This window comes from Lonchura striata, chromosome 3 (genome assembly GCF_046129695.1).
Source record: "Lonchura striata isolate bLonStr1 chromosome 3, bLonStr1.mat, whole genome shotgun sequence".
Taxonomy (NCBI): domain Eukaryota; kingdom Metazoa; phylum Chordata; class Aves; order Passeriformes; family Estrildidae; genus Lonchura; species Lonchura striata.
In genome coordinates, this window is record NC_134605.1 from 111,490,978 (window position 1) to 111,514,384 (window position 23,407).

At 42.2% G+C, this 23,407-nt stretch overlaps 1 protein-coding gene across 4 annotated transcripts in view; it reads right to left on the minus strand.

Moving 5' to 3' along the window:
• MSRA (methionine sulfoxide reductase A) overlaps nt 1-23,407 on the minus strand; it is a 227,942-nt gene that overhangs the window by 127,097 nt on the left and 77,438 nt on the right. For all 4 annotated transcript variants that reach the window (XM_031504479.2, XM_031504481.2, XM_031504482.2 and 1 more), the window contains one exon: nt 19,492-19,560. In XM_031504479.2, coding sequence (XP_031360339.1) covers nt 19,492-19,560 — 69 coding nt within the window. The remainder of the gene's footprint in view (nt 1-19,491; nt 19,561-23,407) is intronic.

The window sequence follows — 23,407 nt, forward strand, 5'->3', positions numbered from 1 at the left end:
ACAATAAATCCTCCCATCCCCGAGAACAGATAAAATTGAAATCTTTGTCATAATAAAACAACCTGCTGGTAAAGAGACATCATTTACAACAATCCAGCACTAAATTGCTTTCCCCAGCATTAATCCGTTCAGCTGATGTTTGTTATTCTGCTAAAGTGGTGCCGCGTTCGACAGAGAAATTGTCATAAGGAGAGAAATATTAACAATAAAATCCCACATAATATTCTGGAATTAGACATGTGAGCTCATGGAGTGCCTGTTTTCCAGAGCATTGGCTGCCTCAAGCCATGGTTAATATGGACAATAATTACCAAAACAGGGAAATAATTTCAGTTCAAGATTTCACATGGTCTTGCAGTACAAAAAGAAAAAAGTTTACTTCCCTTAATTATTACTACTTTAGTAAGGAAACTGAAGAAATAAATAATTTAAATAAGAAATTTAAATAATTAAATAAAAACTCAGAGGGGGAAACAAATAAGTAAAACAAAACAAAACAAAAAAAAGGAGGTAAAGAGCCATAAAAGCAAAATAAGCCACCCATATTATAATTTAAAACTCAAAAACATGAATGTGATTTTAAACTATTCATGAAGTGATTTGCATAATACCCAGTAGTGGGGAAGTGAGAGCAGCTTTGGGTTACAGTGGGAGCTTCCAGAGGCTTCCTAAGAGGAAGAAAAAAAAAAAGGAACCACAGGGAAACACTCATGCTACTAGAAAAAAAAAAAAAAAAGTCTTATTTGAACATAATGGGTATTGCAGAGGAGTGTTTAAGCACTGAAGACATTTGTCACTTTTTAATTGCTAATTTGCAAAACAAAAACAAGAATAGTGATGGATTTTGACTGACTCTTTATTGAAATTTGAAAAGGTGTTTAATTTTTTTTTTTTCTGGGTTTGAACTTCAAACCCAAACAGATTCAGACAAGAATCTTTAAACATTCAAGCATGCCTATGAAAAAATATTAATCAAACAATTGGGATTAAATTATACAATCTGTATTCCTTTCCAGCATCCACATCCATTTTCTCCAGATATTCTCTTTATGGATCCATACTCCTATAGATCCTCTGAACAAGGTTTTTTGTCACCAAGGACCCTGTGTTTCCATAAGCAACCCTGTAATTTGCATGTTCCTAATAAATAGTCAGCATAAACTGAAATATTCTTCTAAAGTAATTAAAGCAAAGAGCGACTATGATAAGGGAGATAAGCACCCCATTCTTAGAGATAAAAAAAATTGAAATATTCCAAGACAGAGCAGAGTAGAACCCCAGGTGTTAGCAGGGATGAGCAGCTTTATGGATTAACCACATTGACCAGGTCTCCATTGTCTGCACAGGAGCTTCAACATCCAGGGATTCATTAATTTGCCTAAATGGAGACGTTTAGGATCATTTGAGATGCCTGAGGATATCTTGGACATGGACATTTCTTGCCCTGGGCAAAATTTGTGTGCACATGGCTGACATAAATGATCTAAAACTCGGGAGAGACACGGGAAAGGGCAGGCAAAACACTCATGGACATGGCAAATGGAACTCTTGGAATCAGGGAATGGTTTGGGTGGGAAGGGACCTTAGAGATCATCAAGTCCCACACCTTGACATGGGCAAGGACACCTTGCACTATCCCAGGCTGATCCAAGCCCTGTCCAGCCTGGCCTTGGACACTTCCAGGGATCCAGGGACAGCCACAGCTTCTCTGGGCACCCTGTGCCAGTGCCTCACCACCCTCAGAACCAGGAATTCCTTCCCAATATCCATCTATCCCTGCTCTTTGGCAGTGTGCAGCCATTCCCTGTGTCCTGTCCCTCCATCCCTTGTCCCAAGTCCCTCTCCAGCTCTCCTGGAGCCCCTTTAGGCCCTGGAAGGGGCTCTGAGCTCTCCCTGGACCCTTCTCATCTCCAACCTGGACATTCACAGCTCTCCCAGCCTGGATCCAGAGGGGCTCCAGGCTTTGGAGCATCTCTGTGGCCTCCTCTGGACTCCCTCCAGCAGCTCCACATCCTCCTGATATTGTGGATCCCATAGCTCCAGGTGCATCGCACCAGAGGATCCCATTTGCAGATTTTAAGGCAGGAGAAACCAGTTCCTACCGCAGACACAGACATTACAAAACCCTGAGAGTCTCTGAATCTGAAGATGAATCAAATCTCCCAAAATACAGTGATTTGTGTCTGAGACTTGTCTATTTCTCTTCCACATCCATAAAAAATGACCAGCTCAACCAGCTCAGTAGGACTCTGTGCTGCAGAGATGAATCCCAGACAAAATTATTAATTCCAAAGTTATCTATCCTCATAATAATGTTCACAGCTTGCAGTATTGTTAATTCCTTTTTTTTTGTGTACTACGTACAGAAGCCGTCAAAGAGCACCAAAAAAGCTACTGGAAAACTTATTTGAAAATTATTCAACATTCCAGACGTTTTTCCCCAATCCCACAAGGAACTCCACGATCTCCAAAGGAAACCTTTCCTCACCTTTGTTCTGATCTCTTCTCCAAAGCCTGTTCCTACCATATCTGAATGATCCTTGTCTCCACAAAGATTCCCTGATGTAAATTCCTATTTATGATTCCATTATGCAAATGAGCACAGGCAGTAAATTTGCATCAGAAGGGTGTTCCTGATCCAAACTCCAGCCTCACAAGCTGCACCCATTCTGTGCTAATTAACATCCATTAACTCCAAGCTTCGGGGACTCTCAGCTTCCCATTAATTCCATTTATTTAAAGAAGCTCACAGCAGGTGCATTGTGTTCTATACTGGCCAATTTTCATTTCTTAAAATGTACACATATACAATGTTTTCATTTGTGCAATTTTTTTTTTAATGCCTTTTGTCCTTTATCTTTGTGGAATATCCTTCTCTGACGGCATCAGGTGCAGACACACCTGACTCCCCACTGACCTTTCCCTCCTGCCAGCTTTATTTCCAAGCCTTCCCTCTCCCTGCCTTCCCAGCAGTCCAACAGGACATCCAGAAGACTCCTTTTATTTTTTTTTTTTGTCATATTTTGAAGAATGAATGCATTATTTCCTTGGCATGCCAAGCCTCTCCTGGCCTGCTGCCCACCATCCCTACACCCACACTTCAAGGCACTTTTCCATGCAGCAGATTAAGGAGCTGTTCCCATGCCAGCAATGCTTCGCTGAGGAAGATGAACTGCAAAGGACACGGATCCCGCTCCTCCTTCTGTTAGCAGGATTTCGGGATATATTCCACCAGCTGGGAGGGGCGTGTGGGGTGGGGGGGGAAATGTCAGCTTTAAATATAATAAAACGTGCTGGGAGAACAAAGAGCAGAGTCCTGGAAAATTCTTCCCAATGCCCAGAAGAGAGGAAGAAGCGAGATAAGATCTTTCCAGACAGAGAAACCTCTCGTGCCAGGCTCTGCTCGGAGTCCCTGGGAGCAGTGGCTGTGCCAGCTGCTCCAGTGCCACAGGATCCAGCCACAGGCTGCTCCCATACATCGAGGCAGAAAAGGACAGCCAAGAGCACATCCCACCGGCTACCTCAGAGCTTCCTGCCCGAGCCAGCATCTCCGGGAGCTGGAGGCACAGCTGCCAGGATCCTGCTTCCCTTGGCCAGCACAGGACTTGGCCCAGATTTTGAATACGATTGATTTTGTTCCCTCTATAAAATCTGGAGAAGGAAATGTTCAGCTGCTTTAATCTGAATTTTTTGTTGTTGTTGTTGTTTCCCCCTTCCTCGTCCTTCCTCAGCTGGAAGGAATAAATTGAGCCTCGGCAAGTTCCATCCCTATAGAATGATGCTTATTCCATACATTTCAGCCAAATGCCGAGTGTGATTGGCATTTTCCTCCTTTAAAAACTGTGGAGAGCAGTTGGTACAGCTGATTGATGGAAGACAGTCCAAGTACTGATATTTCTGAGCACAGAGCCAAAGTGGTATTGATGCTCTGTGCTCTGAAATCATGGCAACCATTAATTCTTAGAACTTCTCAGGCTGAAGAGGGACCTTGGCTTCACCAAGGAAGGTCAGGATGAGACCTTGGTGAGCACTGTTGTGTTCCCTCCCCAAAAAACATGGGCAAGTAGGTGGCAAGGAAGCTGTGATGGGAGCCTGCAGATCTCTGGAGGATCTGTTGGAGAAAGTCCACAGGAATCCACAGAGATGCTCCAAAGGTTGGAGCCCCTCTGCTCTGGAGCCAGGCTGGGAGAGCTGGGGGTGCTCACCTGGAGAAGAGAAGGCTCCAGGGAGACTCAGAGCCCCTTCCAGGGCCTAAAGGGACTCCAGGAGAGCTGGAGAGGGACTTGGGACAAGGGATGGAGGGACAAAACACAGGGAATGGCTTCCTACTGCCCTTCCCAATATCCCATCTATCCCTGCCTACAGAGGGCAGGCATAGATGGGATATTAGGAAGGAATTCCTGGCACAGGCACAGGTTTCCCAGAAAAGTGTTGTCTGCCCCTGGATTCCTGGAGGTGTTCAAGGTTGGACAAGACTTGGAGCAGCCTGGGATAGTGGAAGGTGTCCCTGCCCATGTCAGGGGGTGGGCCTGGATGAGCTTTAAGGTCCCTTTCCACCCAAACCATTCTGAGTCCATGACACATCCCTCATTGGATAATCAAATAAAAATGTCCTGGGAACCCACGAGAACATCCAGCATATCCAGTTGACACACAGTGGATGTTCACCTGGCTACAATAATTTTTCTGGACTTTATATAACTCCATAGCACCAATAATGCTCTAGCACCAGATTCCCAAGAGATTAACTTTTGTTCTCTAGAGGAAAATACTCCCGTCAGTCCCTTTGGCTCCACTCTGATTGTGGACAAAAACCCAAGAGCAAACTGGATCTCAAATCCCTTGGGAATTGAGCGGATACAGCATTGTTGAACACTTTGATACTGTCTGTGCACTTACACAACTCTTATTAATAGCTTGAAAATATAAAATTATCAAAGCCATGTCCTCAAGATAAAAATATAGCATGAAACTACCCCAGAGCCTTTGTTCTGAGTTTTTTTTAAGGTCTTGTTGAGGATCTGGAAAGAATTCCAGAGTCAGATTGAAATGCACTCTCATCTTTTGCACAGCACTGAGATAGGTAGGGTGCTTTGGAAGCCATCTGGATCCATATAGGATTAATGTTATCAATCAGGATTTTAAAGAAAATTGTACCATTGATACCCTCAGGGGTTTCACATCCAACAGCCCTGAATATCTGAGCAATCACAGAATATTTGAGATCACTGGGAAATAATCAGCTAAGAAATAGTTGGGAGGAATAGGGGGAAAAAATGGTGAAACAGAACAAGTTGAGCTGAAAGAAATAAAACTGCTGATGACAGATGGCATTAAGAGGATGATCTTCCTCGATGAGCGTTGGCTCTAATGCTCCAACAGGGTTGATAAATATGTTGAACAGCTTGCCTGGGGCAAGTCAAACAAAGCCCTGGGCAAGAAATTTAAAATGCAGTTTGCCTAACAGAGCAACTAAAGAGGAATTTCTTGGCTCACCGTTTTGCCAAGATGTGTTCTGTTCACACTGCATGAATTCCCAAGGAAACTGTTGGGTTTGCTTCTTTTTTTTTTTTCCATAGGAGAAGCAGAAGCCTCATGTTCATTCAAATTAACAAATGCCCAGGAAATTGGTTCCTGCCTGTGGCTGCTGACGTTGGACGCGGGCGTGGGCACGTGTTTCTGTACGGATGGATGTTTGGATAAAAGCTGCACAACAGATTATTGCAAAGGAAAAGCAGATTATCATCAGAGGGAAGGAATATTTTGCTGTCAAGAGAAAAACTGCCATGTTTTCAGCATGGGAAATGTGTCAGAAGGATGACTTTGGAAAAAAAACCCTTGAAGACAACAGCACTCAAACTGGGAAAAGCAATGGGGAGATACAGAAAACTATTTCAAAATGTGTTTATCAAACCCATCCTAAAGCATGTTACAAGTTATAAATAATACAAACTCAAGAGGATTCAAACAAAGCTGAAGCCAATATCCAGAATGTTAATAAGGCACAAAGCACAGTTGCTCTGAACTTCCCAGGCAGAACACAAGAGGTTTCACATATTCCTATTTCAATGCAATTTTGAGCTTAACCAGCAGAGAGCAGGGACAGACCCAAGTCAGTGAATCCCAGCACTTCTCAGGGTGGCCTTATTCACTGCCTCCATATCCTTTCCTGCCCAAAATACAGGAATATTTAAACTATTTTTGTCCTGAAAATCCAGAGAGCTGCTTTCTGGTGACTCCACACAATAAAATTCCACCATCAAAATTCTCTGGAAAACTTACCTCTAATTCCCAGAAACTGGAAGATGCAACCCAGCCAAAAAATCATTTCTGGTGACCTGAAAGGTTCTCATCACACAAAAGCAGCAGAGGCCAAACTTTATGACATTTGAGAGCTGGCCCAGAATGTCCCTGTGCCTATGACACTTCTCCAAACCTGGTAGAGCCAGGAGAACAATGGTGCACCTCAACTTCCACTCATGAGCAGCACCTGGACCCTCCAGAAGTTCACTGTGTATCCGAATAATCGGAATCTCAATAATCCACTTTTCAGGAAGAGAAGGAGAACTTGTGCGAGTGAAGAAAGCCAAGAGCATTGTCAGTTCTTCCCTCTCTTTTTCCTTAATCTTGGGATGCAGACTTTGTTTCTAATCATTGCAAATAATCAAGCCTGATTTAATTAAATTATAATATATTAAATATTATTTAAATACAAAACTGAGATATGAGTGGTACCAAAGCAAACAAAGAATCCTTTTTGGAAAAATACCGAAGGATCCCAATTACAGGTTTTGTTTAAAATCTCTTTTTCATGCCTTGCCTGTGACTTTAAAAAGTTGGACTCGATGATCTGAGAGGTCTTTTCCAACCTTATTGATCCTCTGATTTTGTGTCTGTTGACTAAGACAAGCACCACTTGATAAAACTCTGTAATTTCAAACTTTTTCCTTCCTGTATTTTGCTTGGTTTGTATTCTTCAGTAAAAACTTGGGATTGGTCAAGGGAATGGTCATGGCCCCAAGGTTACCAAGAGTGTTTGGACAGTGCTCTCAGGCACAGGGTGGGATTGTTGGGGTGTCCTGTGCCAGGTCATGAATTCCATGATCCTGGTGGGTCTCTTCCAATTCAGGATATTTCACCATTCTCTGAAGATCAAGCATGAGAGAACAGGAATCAGGAATGTCTAACAACAAATAGGGAATTAATCCAAAAAAAGTTCAAAGTCTTACTCCCCAAGGTTTCCGTCCTAAAAATTGTATTTGGTCTTTGATCATAGAAACATCACAGACCCCAGAATGGTTTGGGTTGGAAAGGACCTTAAAGCTGCTCTCATTCCACACTCCTTCCATTAGACCAGGCCGAGGTGCAGTCTAGTCCATAGATTAGAAGATTAGATCAAGTTTCGTTCATGAAAATTAACTAAAATCTGTCTACTTGGCTTTGTCTAAATCATCAATTCAATTATATTTGGACAGGTGGAGCACTGGGAAAAACGAGATGAGCAGGAGGATTTGGGAATTCAAGGCTGAACTCAGACTCTAAAAGGTTTTCTCTCTGAAGCTGATTTCCATCATTAGTGGTGTTGCTATTTTCCAACCCACAGCACATAAAGTCTTTGCCACAGATTTGAATTCCACTGTGCTGTTCTGGGTACAAATGCAGAACAAAAGAGCAACATCCCCAAAAGTTGACTTTTTCTATTTACAGGGTCATTCGTATTCCTACATTCCATAAACATCAAAGAGAACTGTCACAAACTGTAAAATTCAGAAAGGGGAAACCAATAAACACCTGTTTCCTTTAATGTTTGGGGATTTGGGAATGCAGCTGATTGAATGTTTGTGTCTGGGATCAACAGGCAGCATTTTTCATGAACAACTGACTGACATCCAAAGCAATATTGCACCACAAATGGATCTGACCTGCAGGAAAGAAGAGCTATTCACAAAGCAGGAACAATCAGTCCTTAAGTGCAAAGTGTTGGGATTCAAATTGCTTCTGTTTCATGTCTAATCCATTGAAGAGTCTTCTTGAGGAGTTCTGTAGATACCTGATATTTCTTGGCCACAAATATGATGACTGAAGTATCCCAAGGACACAGAACAAAATGTCAAGGTTTATGGTCAAAAATCTGATTCCTCCAACTACTTGTTTACTCCTTCTAATTTCTCTCACCAAATAAATTACTTGAGCAATAAAAATGTGATGATTAAAAGCATCAGAAGTTCTTAGCCCAGCCCTGAATTGTCCAAAAACTGAATCAAAACTTATCATAGAATGGTTTGGGTTTGAAGGGACCTTAAAGTCCCACCCCCTGCCATGGGCAGAGTCATCTTCCACTATCCCAGGCTGCTCCAAGCCCCATCCAGCCTGGTCTTGGACACTTTCAGGGATCCAGGAGCAGCCACAGCTTCTCTGGGCAACCTTAGGGCCTCCCCACCCTCACAGGGAAGGATTCCTTGCTAATATCCAATTTAAATCTGTTCTCTGTCAGTTTGGAGCCATTCCCTCTTGTCCTGTTGCTCCAGGTCTTATTCCAAATTCCCTCTCCAGTTTTCTTTCAGGTTCCCTTCAGGTACTGGAAGGGGCAAGTAGGTCACACTAAAGCATCTTTTCTCCAGGCTGAACAATCCCAATCCTCTCAGCCTTTCCCACAGCTGAGCTGCTCCATCCCTCTGATCATCCTGGTGCCTCCTCTGGACTCTCTCCAGCAGCTCCACATCCCTCTGATTTTGGAGCCCAGGGCTGGAGGCAGCTCTGCAGGTGGGGTCTCACCTGAGGGGGGCAGAGGAGCAGAATCCCCCCATCCCCTGCTTCCCACTGAGGTTTCTGGGCTGGCTGAGGTTTCATGTCCAGCTCTCACCCAACTGGGACCCCCAAGTCCTTCTCCCAAGCCTGTTCCATCCCTTCATCCCCAGCCTGGATTGATCCCAGCGGCTGACCCAACCCAGGTGCAGCACCTTAATCTGAATGAGCAGAGCAGAAAGCCCAAAGATTCAGGTACTAATCATGCCTCAACTCGGCCACCCTCCTCTGTTCTTTCAAGACGAGAACAGTTTCTTAATATATTATGTTTCCAAAGTCTGTTAGGGATAAAAAGAACCGCTGCTACAATAATGCAGTGAAGAGATTGAGATAGAGCTACACGGTCCTATCATCAAGCTGATTATTTGCTTCATTGCAAAGCATCACATCTTTAGTTCAGCCATTGATTTGAGGCTTTCAAATCATTTTGTGATCTTCCTTCACTCTGAGCATTCCAGTGCTTGGCAGAGATTCATTTTAGATCATCCCCGGTCATTTGCCACACTTTAGTGCTCCACTACTCAAGTAGAACTTGATATACACAGAAAATAAGAGATGTCATCAGCCTGTGTAATCCATTTCATATAAATCCATCTCTGCAATAACACCGAAGCCTTACCCTTGTCTTGTGAAAATCTCTCTAATCTCCCAAGCCACCTTGGGGAGCTTGAGATAGAGAGAAGCAAAACAAAATATATTCCACTCTTATAAAAGCAAAGAGCCACGTTTTGTTACCAGCAAAATAGGAATCACTTCTAGGGCCTTGCTACAGAAAATAATAACTTGTTTACAAGGTTTGTTTACTGCAAGGAATAGAAAAATTGACTTTTCTTTCCTTTTTTTTCTGATGACTATTGCCGAGTTAAATGAACTGCCATAGCGACATTCAGCAAAAGTAATCTCATATTCCTTATTATATTCGTAGCCTTAGATTTCAAACAACGACAGAAAGCTGTAGGCACCCTGACAATTATTTAAACCTACAATCTATAATTGCTCAGGAACAAAAAAATAATTACATTCATATAACAAGCAATTCAACAAGCAGCCCTTTCGTCCTCCTTTCCCCTTAACCCTTTTCCAAAACAATAAATGCCTTCCAAGAGCACCTAGATCATTCAAATGGATCTATTTTGAACTATAGCTGTCCTTAATGGAAATGTGGAAGTTCCAAGAGTTATTTTCTCATCTCTTGCAAGGCAACGCAATGATGGTGAGCTCTTACTTGCAAAAGAGAATAACTCTTCCTACCCATCTCCAAAAAAAACCCAGAAGATAATTACTCAAGAAAATACCAGAGTAGATTGTTAAAGAAAAACTAATTTATATCCAGAGGGGCATACAGAGGCCAAATATTAATGTGGTTAGTCATTTACCCATCGTGCAGCACAATCATTCCCAAGAAACCTGGGCTGACAGGGCTGGAAGTAAAGGAACTATAAAAAACACTGAGGCAGAGTGGCACCAATGGCTTGGCAAAGGAATTGCCATCACTCACAGCAAAGTCCATGACCTGCAGCTCTCCAGATCCGTGCTTTCCTTAGACATCCCAAAAAAAGCAAATTAAGATCTCTTTATCTACCCCAGGGATAAACCCCATCCCATTGGGAGAGTCTGAGTGTCACCATTCTAACATTTAAATCCCTGCATTTGTCCTCTCTTGGCTCATCAGGAAAATTCCACAGAGTCACCCAAGTGAATCCAATCCTGCTGGGCAGCTGGATATTGGAGTCAGGGATTCTCTGGAGCCTTGGGATGTCCTGAGCTGGTGTAAATCCAGAGACTGATGGTGCATGAGGGACAGACACAGGGCCAACAACATCCCTTCCACACTTTCCATCCCAGAAGAGTCAAAAAAACTGGGTGACCATTAGACAAACGAGGCTCCATGTCACCCCTTTGGACACCAGGAGGACACCCTGGCCTCTCTCCATCCCTGTCCATAAATGCCATCCCGAATTCCAAACGCATTCCAGCATTCCTCTCCAGCTCCATCCCCTCGACTCGAGCACGTGTCTGCTTCTGCATAATTCATTACATGACTCTCAATAATTTTCAGTCAAGGTTCAAGCAGGAATATGTCACACCAGGATTAGATTATTTATGAGCATAATGTTGGACGTAAGCCAATGACACACCAATAAATTTTATCTCCAAGCCTGACACATCTCATGCTGTTTTCCCTGGCTCACAAACAAATAACTACGCCTGTCTCAGAATTACGTGCATTCAACTTAAATCAGATTTTTTTTTTTTTTTTTTTTTTGTGGTAAAATCTTATCTTGCTTGAAAAACTGATCATGTTGTTTCATTCTTCCAGAGATGAAGTTTTGCCTTCATTTCCCAAGTGTGTCCTGCACAGACAACAAAATCAGGGATTCCAGAATAAAAATCTGGAATAAGGTGCTGTTTGAGCCTCCTCCAGGATGAAGTTTTTACTCTTTTCAAAAGACAAAACACTTGTATCACCCAGGAAAAGCATAGCCTGTACCAACCAGCATTAATGGCCATTGAAAATAATCTAATATGAGCACTACCCAAATAAAAGAATAAATAATGTACCATTAATACATAAAAGAACATTATATATAAACATTTATTAATATAAATATTGTTACATAAATAGGTATTGGGACATAAAGGATTCTCCTCCAGTCTCATGCAAACTTAGAAAAACTGCATTTAAATCTCCACTATTTGTGTTCACATGTGGCAAAAAGTGCCCGAGCTCCCACAACAGTCACTGGAAATCCAGTTCCAATGGCATACAATGACCTTTAAGGCCACTTCCAACCCAAACTATTCTGGAATTCTGGGATTCTATTCCAACTGAGCACTCCACGTTTCAGGAGTATTTCTGAGCCAGTATTTTAAAAGTTGGTGAAGGCTTTTGTATCTTTGATCTATCTAATGATATATTTTCTCAATAACTTCATCAGGTGAGAAAAACTCCTGAAAATCAGGAAAATCACTCTAAATTCTCCCAAACTCAATAACCCAATAGTAAGTAATCCATATTTTTTAATATAGAACCCTCTTGCTCAGTCTCACATGCCCAGATCTAAAATTTCCAGACTGTGCCAGCAGCCTTGTGAAGATAAATCCATTAGGACCCGCTGAAAACACTTTGTGGATGTCACAATACATCTAAAATTATCAAAACAGCACCATTTTCCCCCTCCAAAAACCCTCTTACATATTTTTTTCGTGTCTAAACGGAATAAATCATCAGCCCTCCATGTGTTTTATTCCATGTCACCACTATCTGTGCTTTATTAGCAGGAAACCAAGGATAAATCCAATGGTAACTGTGCCCATCCCAGCACATAAACAAACACACACACACAAATATATCTTCTGCAAAGCAGCATCAATCTGATCAGGGCAGCCTCTAGTCATTAACAGGATAATTTACTTCTATTTCCAACTTAAACCAAGTCAGAATGATGCTAAGCATATGTTCCTCCTGCTCATTGATATACTCCTATTTATCACAGGCAAGGAATTGCTTCTCTGTAAGGTTTTTGCAATTGCTCAAGGTGCTCGTGCTGACTTTTTTTTGCACGGGAAATAAACCAATAAATGGATAAAGTAAAAGAATAAAAAATCCTAAATAAAATGTTACAAAAATTTAAAAATTAATATTTACATAAATATGAAAATAATAATCTTCTTCAAGACAATTCCTGCTGTTGGAGATCATCGAGCCCTACCCCAGAAGTCATGGAAATAAACTGTGTCTCTTCTACTCCTTTCTGTGGCAATACCCCCAAAACATAATTAAAAGGGTGTTTTAAGGTGAATGATGCTGATTAAAAAGCTGCAGTCTGACTTTTAAAAACCCCTAAATCTTCCCTAATGTGGAATAGCCACTCTAAGCAGAAATCCACAAAAAGCTGGATTCTTCATTACCTCAAGAAACCTAAATTAACATAAAAAAACTCCCTAATGGAGAAGCACAGAGATTGTGTTTGAAGGCCACATTACTTTAGTTTTCTGAAGGAAAAAGAGATGTGGCTCCTTTGAAAGCAAAGGATGTTTTGCAGGGTTGTGTTCATCAAGGACATCTTTTGCTTTGTGTTAGGGATATTTTATTGCCCCTTATTAGCGTTTAGAAATGTCAGGAAATTACTTTGGTGAAGACAAAGCAGAACTGTAGCATTTTGTTTTTATCAGGGTCTCCTTGCCCAGTGCTTTGCCCATTTACATTCCCACAAAGCTGATGCACAATTCCATCAAATCAGAGCAGCACCATTAAAACACAATGCCCAGGATATTCCACTGGACAAGAGAAACTGAGTATTGAGATTTTTATTTCAAAAGGTCCCAGAGTTATGGGATTTTTCTGTGTTTATCACCTTATTTTACAACAGGTTTCGGGGTAAATTTTCAGTTCAGGGCTTTTCTGCCTAGGCTTTAAAATCTAAACAGAGAACATTCCCTGGCAGTGACTTAAACAACCTAGAGGTTTGACCAGCAAGCCAGAGCATCTCACTTCAGGCAAGCTTGTGAGGAAGAAGGATTTGGGGATGGTGGTGAAGGAAAAGATGGACCTGACCATGAGTACCCCCCATGTCCTGGGCTGATCCCCCAGCATGGGCAGCAGGGGATGGGGGGATTCTGCCCCACTCAGGTGAGACCCCACCTGCAGAGCTGCCTCCAGATCTGGGCTCCAATATCAGGAGGATGTGGAGCTGCTGGAGAAAGTCCAGAGGAGGCCACGGAGATGCTCCAGAGCTGGAGCCCCTCTGCTCCAGAGCCAGGCTGGGAGAGCTGGGGGTGCTGACCTGGAAAAGAGAAGGATCCAGGGAGAGCTCAGAGCCCCTTCCAGGGCCTAAAGGGGCTCCAGGAGAGCTGGAGAGGGACTTGGGACAAGGGATGGAGGGACAGGACACAGGGAATGGCTTCCCACTGCCAGAGGGCAGAGATGGATGGGATATTAGGAAGGAATTCCTGGCTCTGAGGGTGGTGAGGCCCTGGCACAGGTTGCCCAGAGAAGCTGTGACTGCCCCTGGATTCCTGGCAGTGCCCAAGGCCAGGCTGGATGGGTTTGGAGCAGCCTGGGATAGTGCAAGGTGTCTCTGCCCTTGGCCAGGGGTGGGACTGTATGAGCTCTAAGGTCCCTTCCCACCCAAACCATTCCATGATTCCATGTTTAGACACTGGCTGCAATAATGATGAACAGCAGGGGTTGGGAGCTGGGCTGAGTTTCAGCCCTCTGGAAGAGGCAACCAAAATACAAAATCAGTTCTGGAAGAGAGAAAAAAGGAAAATGGCAGCTAAGGTTAGATTTCTTTAATAAACACTCTGGAAAGGTAAGAATGGGTCCATAATTTGGTTTAGGGACAGAGCAGTCTCCCTTTAGGCTATTCCCTTTTGTTATGCCCTGACTTCCCAGGTTTTTCTCTCATCCCAGAACTGCAGAAATGCTGTGTCCATTTTCCCATCACTATAAAACAGGAAAAAAACAGGACAGCATTAATTCCTGAAAACAGGACAGCATTAGAACCTCAGAACTCTGCTATGCCAGCCAATTAATACACTTCCTTCTCTTTTCCACATGCAGAAAGAGAATTAACAAGAGGGACATGAATCCCTTCTGCAGTAAATTCCCTCTGGCTCTCAATTCTCCCACAGCGTGATCCTTGCCCATGTGATGATATTGCTGTGCATGTTTCTGCTCCATTTGGGTCAGAGCAAACACACCCATTTCAACATTATCAAGTCTTACATTTTCTTCAGATAGAGATAAAACATCTTCTGATGTGTACAATTGTTTTTTAGTTTTCTTTTTTTTTTTATTTGCAAAAAAATTGCTTGTTCTATTTCCACTCTCTTAAAAAAAAAAAAAAAAAAAAAAAAAAAAAGGAAATAAAAAAAAAGGTGTTTCTCTTGGGGGCCAAACTTTGTTTCCTGTGATTTTCTTTTCCTGGTGAAAAATATTAATTGAAAACTCAACTGGACCAAAAGACTTCCTAACACTGGTTCATCTCTGACACGGCCACCAGCAGCTGTTCCAGGGGGAATGAAAAGAAACTCTGTATGGATTTCTCTGTTCTTGAACCCATCATCCCACTTTCAAGGGAATTTCTCTTAGTTGAGAAGTTGCCTTAATGAAGTTTTTATCCACAGAAACAGAATGGTTTGGGCTGGAGGGGCATTAAAGCTCACCCTGTTCCAGGGATAAATTCCACTACCCCAGGTTGCTCCAAGCCCCGTCCAACCTTTATGGGAAGGAGTCAAAACCACCAAGAGCAGGGTGCGTTGGAGGAGCTCAGTTTTCCAAGAGCCCCAAGGAACAGGCTGAGACCTCGCTGGACAATCCTGGTGGACCCTGGTTTAATTTTTAAATAACCTCTGGAAGCAGTGGGAACGCAATCGTGACAGGACACAGCAACTCAGGCAAAACACAATAATGACACAGCTCCATGGAATTACTGGAATGTGCTGCTGTCTAATAAGTGCAGAGCAGAAGGTGACCAGGCCTGGATCCGTCTGCCAGCTCTGAAATATCCATAATTAGACCTTATCAGTTCCTTAACATCCTATTTCTGTCTGCACTTTGTTTACATGAAGAAACCAATTATCCCATTACAAGCCAGTCTCTGTCAAGCAAATACAGCTCACTGTGCTCCTACATTTCAGAAGTGTTGTAATTACAAATCTGAGCTATTGCCAGATTTCACTGGAGGTAAATAAGAGCCCTTCTATGCACACACCATATGCAGGATGCTTTCTGTTCGAGAAATCAGGTGACACAGAAATTTTATGGAACACAGAGGTGCTCTGGGATAAACCGGAGTCTTGCACCAGCAGCAGTTGATAATGAAAAGGAGTGCTGAAAATTCAACAGAAACCTGATCAGAAACATCTCTGAGCATAATTTGCTTGCCCATGGCAGGGGGCTGCAATGAGATCTTTAAGGTTCCTTCCAGCCCAAACCATTCCATGATGATAATGCAGAAGTGCATTTAAACGTGTTTAAAATATGCAAGAGTTGCAATGGTTCTGAGGAAAATACTAATTTCTTGAATTCATGAATGTTCGGCAGCTCTCAGGCATTTGGGTTTTTTTTACCCAAATAAGTAAGTATTAAAATAAGTAAATAAGTTGAATAAGCAATTCAAATAAAGTAATTCAAAACTTATTCAATTAAATAAGTTTAATTTAGACCCTAAACTGCTTCTTTTCAAAACATTATCACCTCCCCCTTTATATATATTCATATTTTGAGTTTTGATTAGGTTTGGGGCCAAAATCAGTCTCTTAAGAAAAATACTTTTAACTGAATATATCCATGGCCATAAAACTTCCAAGAAAATAATCCGAGAAAACTTTCTGGACAGGCGTTTATTGAAGGGCTTCTACTTTATCATTCATAACACAAACATGTAACATCAAGTTTCACGTGGTCCATGGAAACACAGAACCCCAGAATGGTTTGGGTTCAAGGGACCTTGAAGACCACCCAGTTCCAACCCCTGCCACTGTCCCAAGTAGCTCCAAGCCCCATCCAGCCTGGTCTTGAACACTCCAGGGATGGGGAGTCCACAACTTCTCCGGGCAGCAGTCAAGGAATTTGGGAATAGGCTTCAGGGAATTTCTGAGGCAGCATTCCAGTGTCTCCAGTCAGACTGTGCCTGTGCACATCGTGTTCCCCTAGTGCTTTAATCTGAGCTGGGAGTTGGATTACGAGGTCACAGGATGGGGGGCACGAAAAGATTTCCATTAAAGAATCACCCTCACCCTCGAAACGTGGCTTTTTTTCCCCACTGTAGAAACAAGGACACATTTCTTTATCCTTATGAACAATAAGTGCACCTCCAGCAGCTGGGTGATGCTGAACAGACAACAGGAGAGTCTCAAGATAATTAAAATAATCCTTTGAAACCTGTGAGGTTCTGCTACGGATGGGAAAGCTGCAGGAACAATGCCCTGAGTACATTCACCTTGTCCCTCGATCCAAACAAGCAGTCACACCATCAAATAAATAATGCACCATTAGGAAGAGCATCTTGAGGAGGTTTTGCAGGAGAGGGAGCTGTGGAATGAAATCCAACTGCGTTTTGCAGCAGGTGGTGTTTACAACCCTGCATTATATTTTATTCTGCTGGTTTATCGGTGCATCTAAAACTATCCAAGCAACAGGAAAATTCAGTACAAATTGGCTGTCCCTAGACAACCAGCTTTTGGGTTTTGCAGATCTTTTTGAGCAATCACAGGATGGGTCAGGTTGGAAGGGAGCACAGTGGGGTCGTCTGGTCCAACTCCCTGCTCCAGCAGGGTCATCCTGGAGCACAGGGCACAGGATTGTGTCCAGATGGGTCTGGAATAACCCCAGTGAGGGAGCCTGGAATAACCCCAGTGAGGGACAATCCACACCCTCTCCCTAGGCAGGGAGAAGGATCTCTTCTGAAGTAACTCCTGCTTTTCCCTGTGAATCCCAAGGATTCTGGAAGAGGGGTGTGAAAATCCTCTCTTGGTGAGGTGGAGTCAGAAACTCAACCAGCTCAGGCTCTCTCCTGAGCTTACAGAGTCCCAGCATACAAAGAACTTGCTGTTACCAGGATCACACATGGATAGGATGAGCAATAATCCCAGGAGAGGAATTGCTAACTGATCATTTTCTTCTGGTGTTTTTTTTTTAGAATCACAGAATGGTTCCGTTTGGAAGGGACCTTAAAGCTCATCCAGTTCCATGGGCAGTGACACCTTCCACTACTCCAGGTTGCTCCAAGCCTCATCCAACCTGGCCTTTTATTCCCATTCACACGGGTTGGAGGGGGGAAAATGAACCACAGTTCCCTTTTCCCATCCCACCCCCCAGACTGGGATGCCAATGCCAACAAATTCCAGGGATTATCATCAGAGTTGTGTTTGTGCACTATTCCAGTGCAGGTCTAATAGCAAAAATCAGGATGTGCAGGTTTTCTGTTCCTTCACAGCACAGATGGCACCAGCCTGAGCTTTCACCACTTAAGCCCAACATTTGTAATCACAGCCTTGTGGAAAATCTAGGGCAATTGAAAAAGAATAGAAGTTCCCAGGCTTGATAGGAATGTTACAGAGTTCCACAGGAATGCTTCAAAGTGTGCTGTCTAATAAGGTTTTGCACTTTTCCAACTAAATTCTGTTTCTTTCTGTGATTTTTTACAAATTGTGTACAACAATAGAACCAACACCCATCACAAACACTGAAAATCTCATCTCATCATGACACACAAAATTTTAAAAACCCAAAAGGAGTTTATTTTTTTTAAAATATCTTAAGAGCACAGACTTCATCAATATTAGACTGTACCAGAACCCTCTGATGCTTCCTGCTGTAAGAAATTCAAAGAAGAATCTCTGAATCCATCTCAGCCTTGGAGCTTAAAAGGTTAAAATCCGTTTGCTCCAAAAGAAAGTTATGAAACAATCACTCATTCCACCACTCCAAGGATTTGTCTATGTTCCCAAAATCCACAGAGAAGGAGACACCGACAGAAAAGCAACACGGGGTTGGAGGAACTCTGAAGAGAAGTTGAATAAATCATGTTGGAAACTGAAAGGTAACACCCACAAACCATTTCTCCTCTTCATCCATGAAACTACACTAACATTAATACCACAGGAAAGATGACACTCACCAAGATTTTTTGCCATCATCAATATAAAAGATCATTTTTGGAGTATTAAATTAATGTGTATCAAGGAGTGATTTAATATTTATTTCAGCATCACAGACAGAAAAACATTTAATAGGATATAATACATTTCCTAAGGCACTTGGACCATCCTGCACAGGTTAGTAGAGAAATATATCCTTTGTAAACAACTCAGTTGTATCAAAACAACATTAGGAAATTTTTCATTCTCTGTAGCAATAAATTTTAATAATAACTCCCATAGAAATCCACTTCTTTCTTCCCAGTAAATACCAAAGTCTTGCCTTACATCAGCACATCCCAAAATGAGAACTCTGACAATTCCCAGGTTTGGGTAAATTCCAGATCTTGGCTGGAAAATAGCACTTTTGATCCATTTTAGGATGTTTATTACTTCCAGAAGTAATTAATTTCTCTGGAGAAATAAATTTTCAAGTCTTCAAAATGGGCTCAAAGAATGACATTTTCATAGAAAAGAGATTATATATAGAGAAAGCAAACTTCTTCTCTTTTCCAGCTGGCCCCTTCTCCAGCTCTGATGGCCCCCGACAGGAATTCCACAGGACTATCCACAAGGTCAGGCACAAACCAGCAGGTTTGGTTTGGGGCATGTAAATAGTGACAACCCCCCAAATCCAGGAGTTCCCAAACAGCTGGAGTCCCTTGCATGGTTTAAAGGGTGGAGAATCATGGATCATCTTCAGAATTTTGTTTAAACTAATGAATGATCTTAGACAAATTATCATACATTAAAAAGCTATTATTTTGGAATTTCTTGGGAACAAAATACAGAATTTACTTTTTTTTAAGAAAAAAAATTAGTGTATTTCTTTATATGGAAATTACATATATATTGGAAATTACATATATATATGGAAATTACATATATAATGGACATCTCAAAAATGCCTTGTGGCTACTGGAAAATGGCAGGAGCAGCCCAGATTCTGAAACTCAAAGAATCAGGCTGAAATTAAGAAATTTGGAATGCAGCAAGACCACAGAGTTTTGAGCTTTTATTTTCAAACTGATGCCTTACCAAACAGAGCCATCTGTGTTCCCTCTGGGAAAGGTTCAACCATTCTGTTCCCATTGACATGATGTTTATCTAGAAGGGAAAAAAAAAAAAATACAAGTTAAAATGTGATAGAGTATTTGCTTTGCATAAAATCAATTGTCTAGCTCTCACAGATCCATTGAAATCTGAACAATTCCCATGGGCAGGGACAACTTCCACTGTCCCAGGCTGCTCCAAGCCCTGTCCAGCCTGGCCTTGGACACTTCCAGGGATCCAGGAGCAGCCACAGCTTCTTTTTGGAAACCTGTGCCAGGGTTTCCCCGCCCTCACAAGGAATAATTCCTTCCCAATATCCCACCCACCCCTGCCCTCTTGTAGTTCCAAACCTTTTCACTGCCATCCTCACATTCATTTTTTGCTGCTAAGGCACATTTTGAACAACAGCAGCAAGAAACGAAACTGCCTGAATTCAAAATACAACCTTCCGTTCACAAAATATTTCCCAGGGAGAAAATCAAGATGTTTTCTCAATGCATGCATTATTTTAATTCCTTCAGTCCTGATGATGGTGAGGAGTAAACCAGGTCAGATAAGGAATGTGGGCTCACTTGTGAATTCTCTGGAAACAATATTTCTCATTAGCAGGGAGGCACATTCCTAATCCCAGCTGGCATCCAACATTTGCCAACAGTCAGTGAGAAGGGAAAATCAGGGTTATCTGCAAGTGGAGCAAGAGGTGCCACGAGTCAATTGGTGGCATTTAGGAAAATTGATTATCCTGTGCCTCAGGAGAGAGGCTTTGGGAAGAAAATTGTTGGGAAGCTCCAGAGCGGGAATAACATGACCAAGGTTTCAACCTCGTTAGCTGTAGCTGGTATTCCCAACATGATCTACAGCCACAGGAGAGGAGTGAACAGTCAGAAAAATTATGGAACATCTTGTAAGATCAAATAAACTAACCCTGCCCTCACCCTGATAGCTGCCTTCATTTACAGAGTGAGTGACATCCATGATGTATGAAGCAGTTATCATTTCAAATGGCCAGGCTTTCAATATATTAAAATTAAAATTAAACTTTCAGAGGTGAGACAGGCTTGAATGAAAGTAATATTTTCAGAGTTCCCAAGTTGTCTCCCAATGTCTTCATACTTTAATTTCTAAGATCTCAGCCAGATAAAATGATTCATTTTCTTGTCATTCATACTTTGGCTCACTATTTTTTCCAGTATTTCCGTCACAGATGCATTAAATAGTAAAATATAAACCAAAAAACCACCAAATTTAAAAGGACCTCAACAAAATACACATTCAACCTTAGGAAGAAAGTAATAACACCTAAATAACAATGTATAAGTAACAGCAACTCTCCCCAAGGAGAACTAAAGAATGTCCTATTTTGGGATGTTTTACTGAATAGTTTTCCATGTAAAAATATTTTAACTCTCACCTACAAATTGGATTGACTAACTACAGAAAATCAGGAATTGGAAAAACAATAGGACTATCCCTGTATCTTGCCAACAGAAAGAATAAATTATTTTTCCAAGCTCATTGTCATTCCAGAGACAAGGCACTGCAGTAAGTAGGATAAAACCTGGTTTTACAGAGCAACGGAGAGATTTCCAATGAGCACTGGACTGGCTGTGGGCTCACTGCAGCTTCCTGGGGCTGAAAACAGCACATTCCACCCAAATACTGTCAAATTATGGAGTTAATCCATTAATGGGTGCAGAAAAGCTGAATTAGAAGGACATGGATCATCAAATCCCAGAATAGTTTGGCTGGAAGGGATGTTAAAGTTCATCCAGGCCCACCTCCTGCCATGGGCAGGAGCACCTTCCACTATCCCAGGCTGCTCCAAGCCCTATCCAGGCTGGCCTGGAATCCTTCCAGGGATGTCTCTGTATCATTTTTTTTTTATCTCCTTGGTCCTCAGGGTTCCGAAGTAAAGCTAAGGAATAGATCTTTACTTTTATGTCATTGATATTCACACAGTCAGAATTTTCATGAACATAAATTCATGAACCACTTCTCAAAACTTCCAAACGCTGCTCCATCATCAACTGCCAAAACTCTAAATTTTCCAAACCAATCCTGAGAGATTGCTGCGACACACTTTGCTCCCTGCTGAACAGAAGCAGTAGGAGCTGAAAGCAACACAGATCCTGGAGGACCTGACATTCAGCTTCAGCTTCAGGCAAAGTCTGCTTCAGACAGGTGCAGTGTCTGCCCTGTGCTCCTTAGAATTTCGTGATTTTAACAGAAATAATCCTTCACAGATCCAAAATGCATGGAAAGATGATAAAAAGGAACTAAACAGATGCTCAATATTTCTTAGGCTTTACTGAGTTTTTGCACTTGTCACTGCATAGTTTCTAACGTGGTCCCACAGCAGCCTTTGGCTAAAGAGTCACTGACTGCGGGTGAAGTTCTGTCCACACATGGATTATCATGGAATCGTGGAATGGTTTGGGAAGGAACCTTAAAGATCATCTAACCATCTAAAAAATCCAAAGCCTTCCGTGGGCAGGAACAGTGTCCCAGGTTGATCCAAATCCTGTCCAACCTGGCCTTGGACACTTCCAGGGATCCAGGGGCAGCCACAGCTTCTCTGGGCACCCTGAGCCAGTGCCTCACCACCCTCACAGCCAAGAATTCCTTCCCAAGAGAATTCTCTTCCTGCCCTCTGGCAGTGGAAAGCCATTCCCTGTGTCCTGTCACTCCATCCCCAGTCCCTCTCCAGCTCTCCTGGAGCCCTTTTAAGCACTGAAAGGGGCCCTGAGGTCTCCCTCCATCCTTCTCCAGATGAACACCCCCAGCTCTCCCAGCCTGGCTCCAGAGCAGAGGGGCTCCAGCCCTTGGAGCATCTCCATGGATTTCTCTGGTCTCTCTCCAGCAGCTCCACGTCCTCCTGCTGTTGGCCCGAGGGCTGGGGCAATTCTGCAGGTGAGGTCTCACGAGGCCAAGTAGAACCATCTCCCTCCCTGCTGCCCTCACCATGAGTCTGTACCACTGAACCACTCAAAGAGAGACAGAGTCTTATCTACAAACTATCCAAGAGATAATTAGCCAGCTGAAATCATGTTTGATCCTATCCCAGCAATTTATCAGCATGGACAATCAATCGAGTTCCAATGCCCAGACCTGTTCTCTGGCACATTTTCATTTGTTAGGTTACATTTTATTTATCCTCCCTGTTCCATGGGTTGATGATATTACACCCGTGATAGATAAATTTAACAGTGCAATATGTTCAAATGGAAAAGTTCTGTAAAAAATATTTCCTTTCAAACTAGCCTGACTTAAGTTCTAACCAATTTTACAAGTCCAGGGAAATTTAAAGAACTCAGGGTTAAAACACCCCCAATCATTTAATGAGTATCATTTCTCTTCTTGTAGACCCAAATGAAGATGCTTTAAAAAGGTTGGGCTTTCAGAGAATGCTGATACAGCAGTGAATGAAAATCAGGAATTTTCTGGTCTCAAAATATTCAATCTCTAGCCATCACAGCAAAGATTTGAGAACATTTAAATTCTATTAACAAGAGATTCATATGTTCTTCATATTTGTCTTTTGATTTTTTTTAAGCCATTAGGGAATATTTAGATTACATATCCAAACTTGTTTTATCAGAGAAGCCAGAAAGTTATTATTTTTAAATGAAAACTGAGATTCTCGCATAATCAAATTAATCCAGGAGTAGGGGTCATATTTATATGCAAGGACTGTTAATTTTCCATGGTAAGTACAGCCAGGAATTGAATTGAAAATAGCTGATTAACCAATTACCAGGAGCCTCTTCCATCTCCTGAAGCTCAGCCATGGTGGGAAGGGGGGAGAGGAGGAGGAAAAGGGATGGGAACATCCCAAAGCAAATCAGCTGCTACTTGAAGGATTCCTTTCCCCTTTCTTTTTTGCCTTTTCTTACATTTTTCC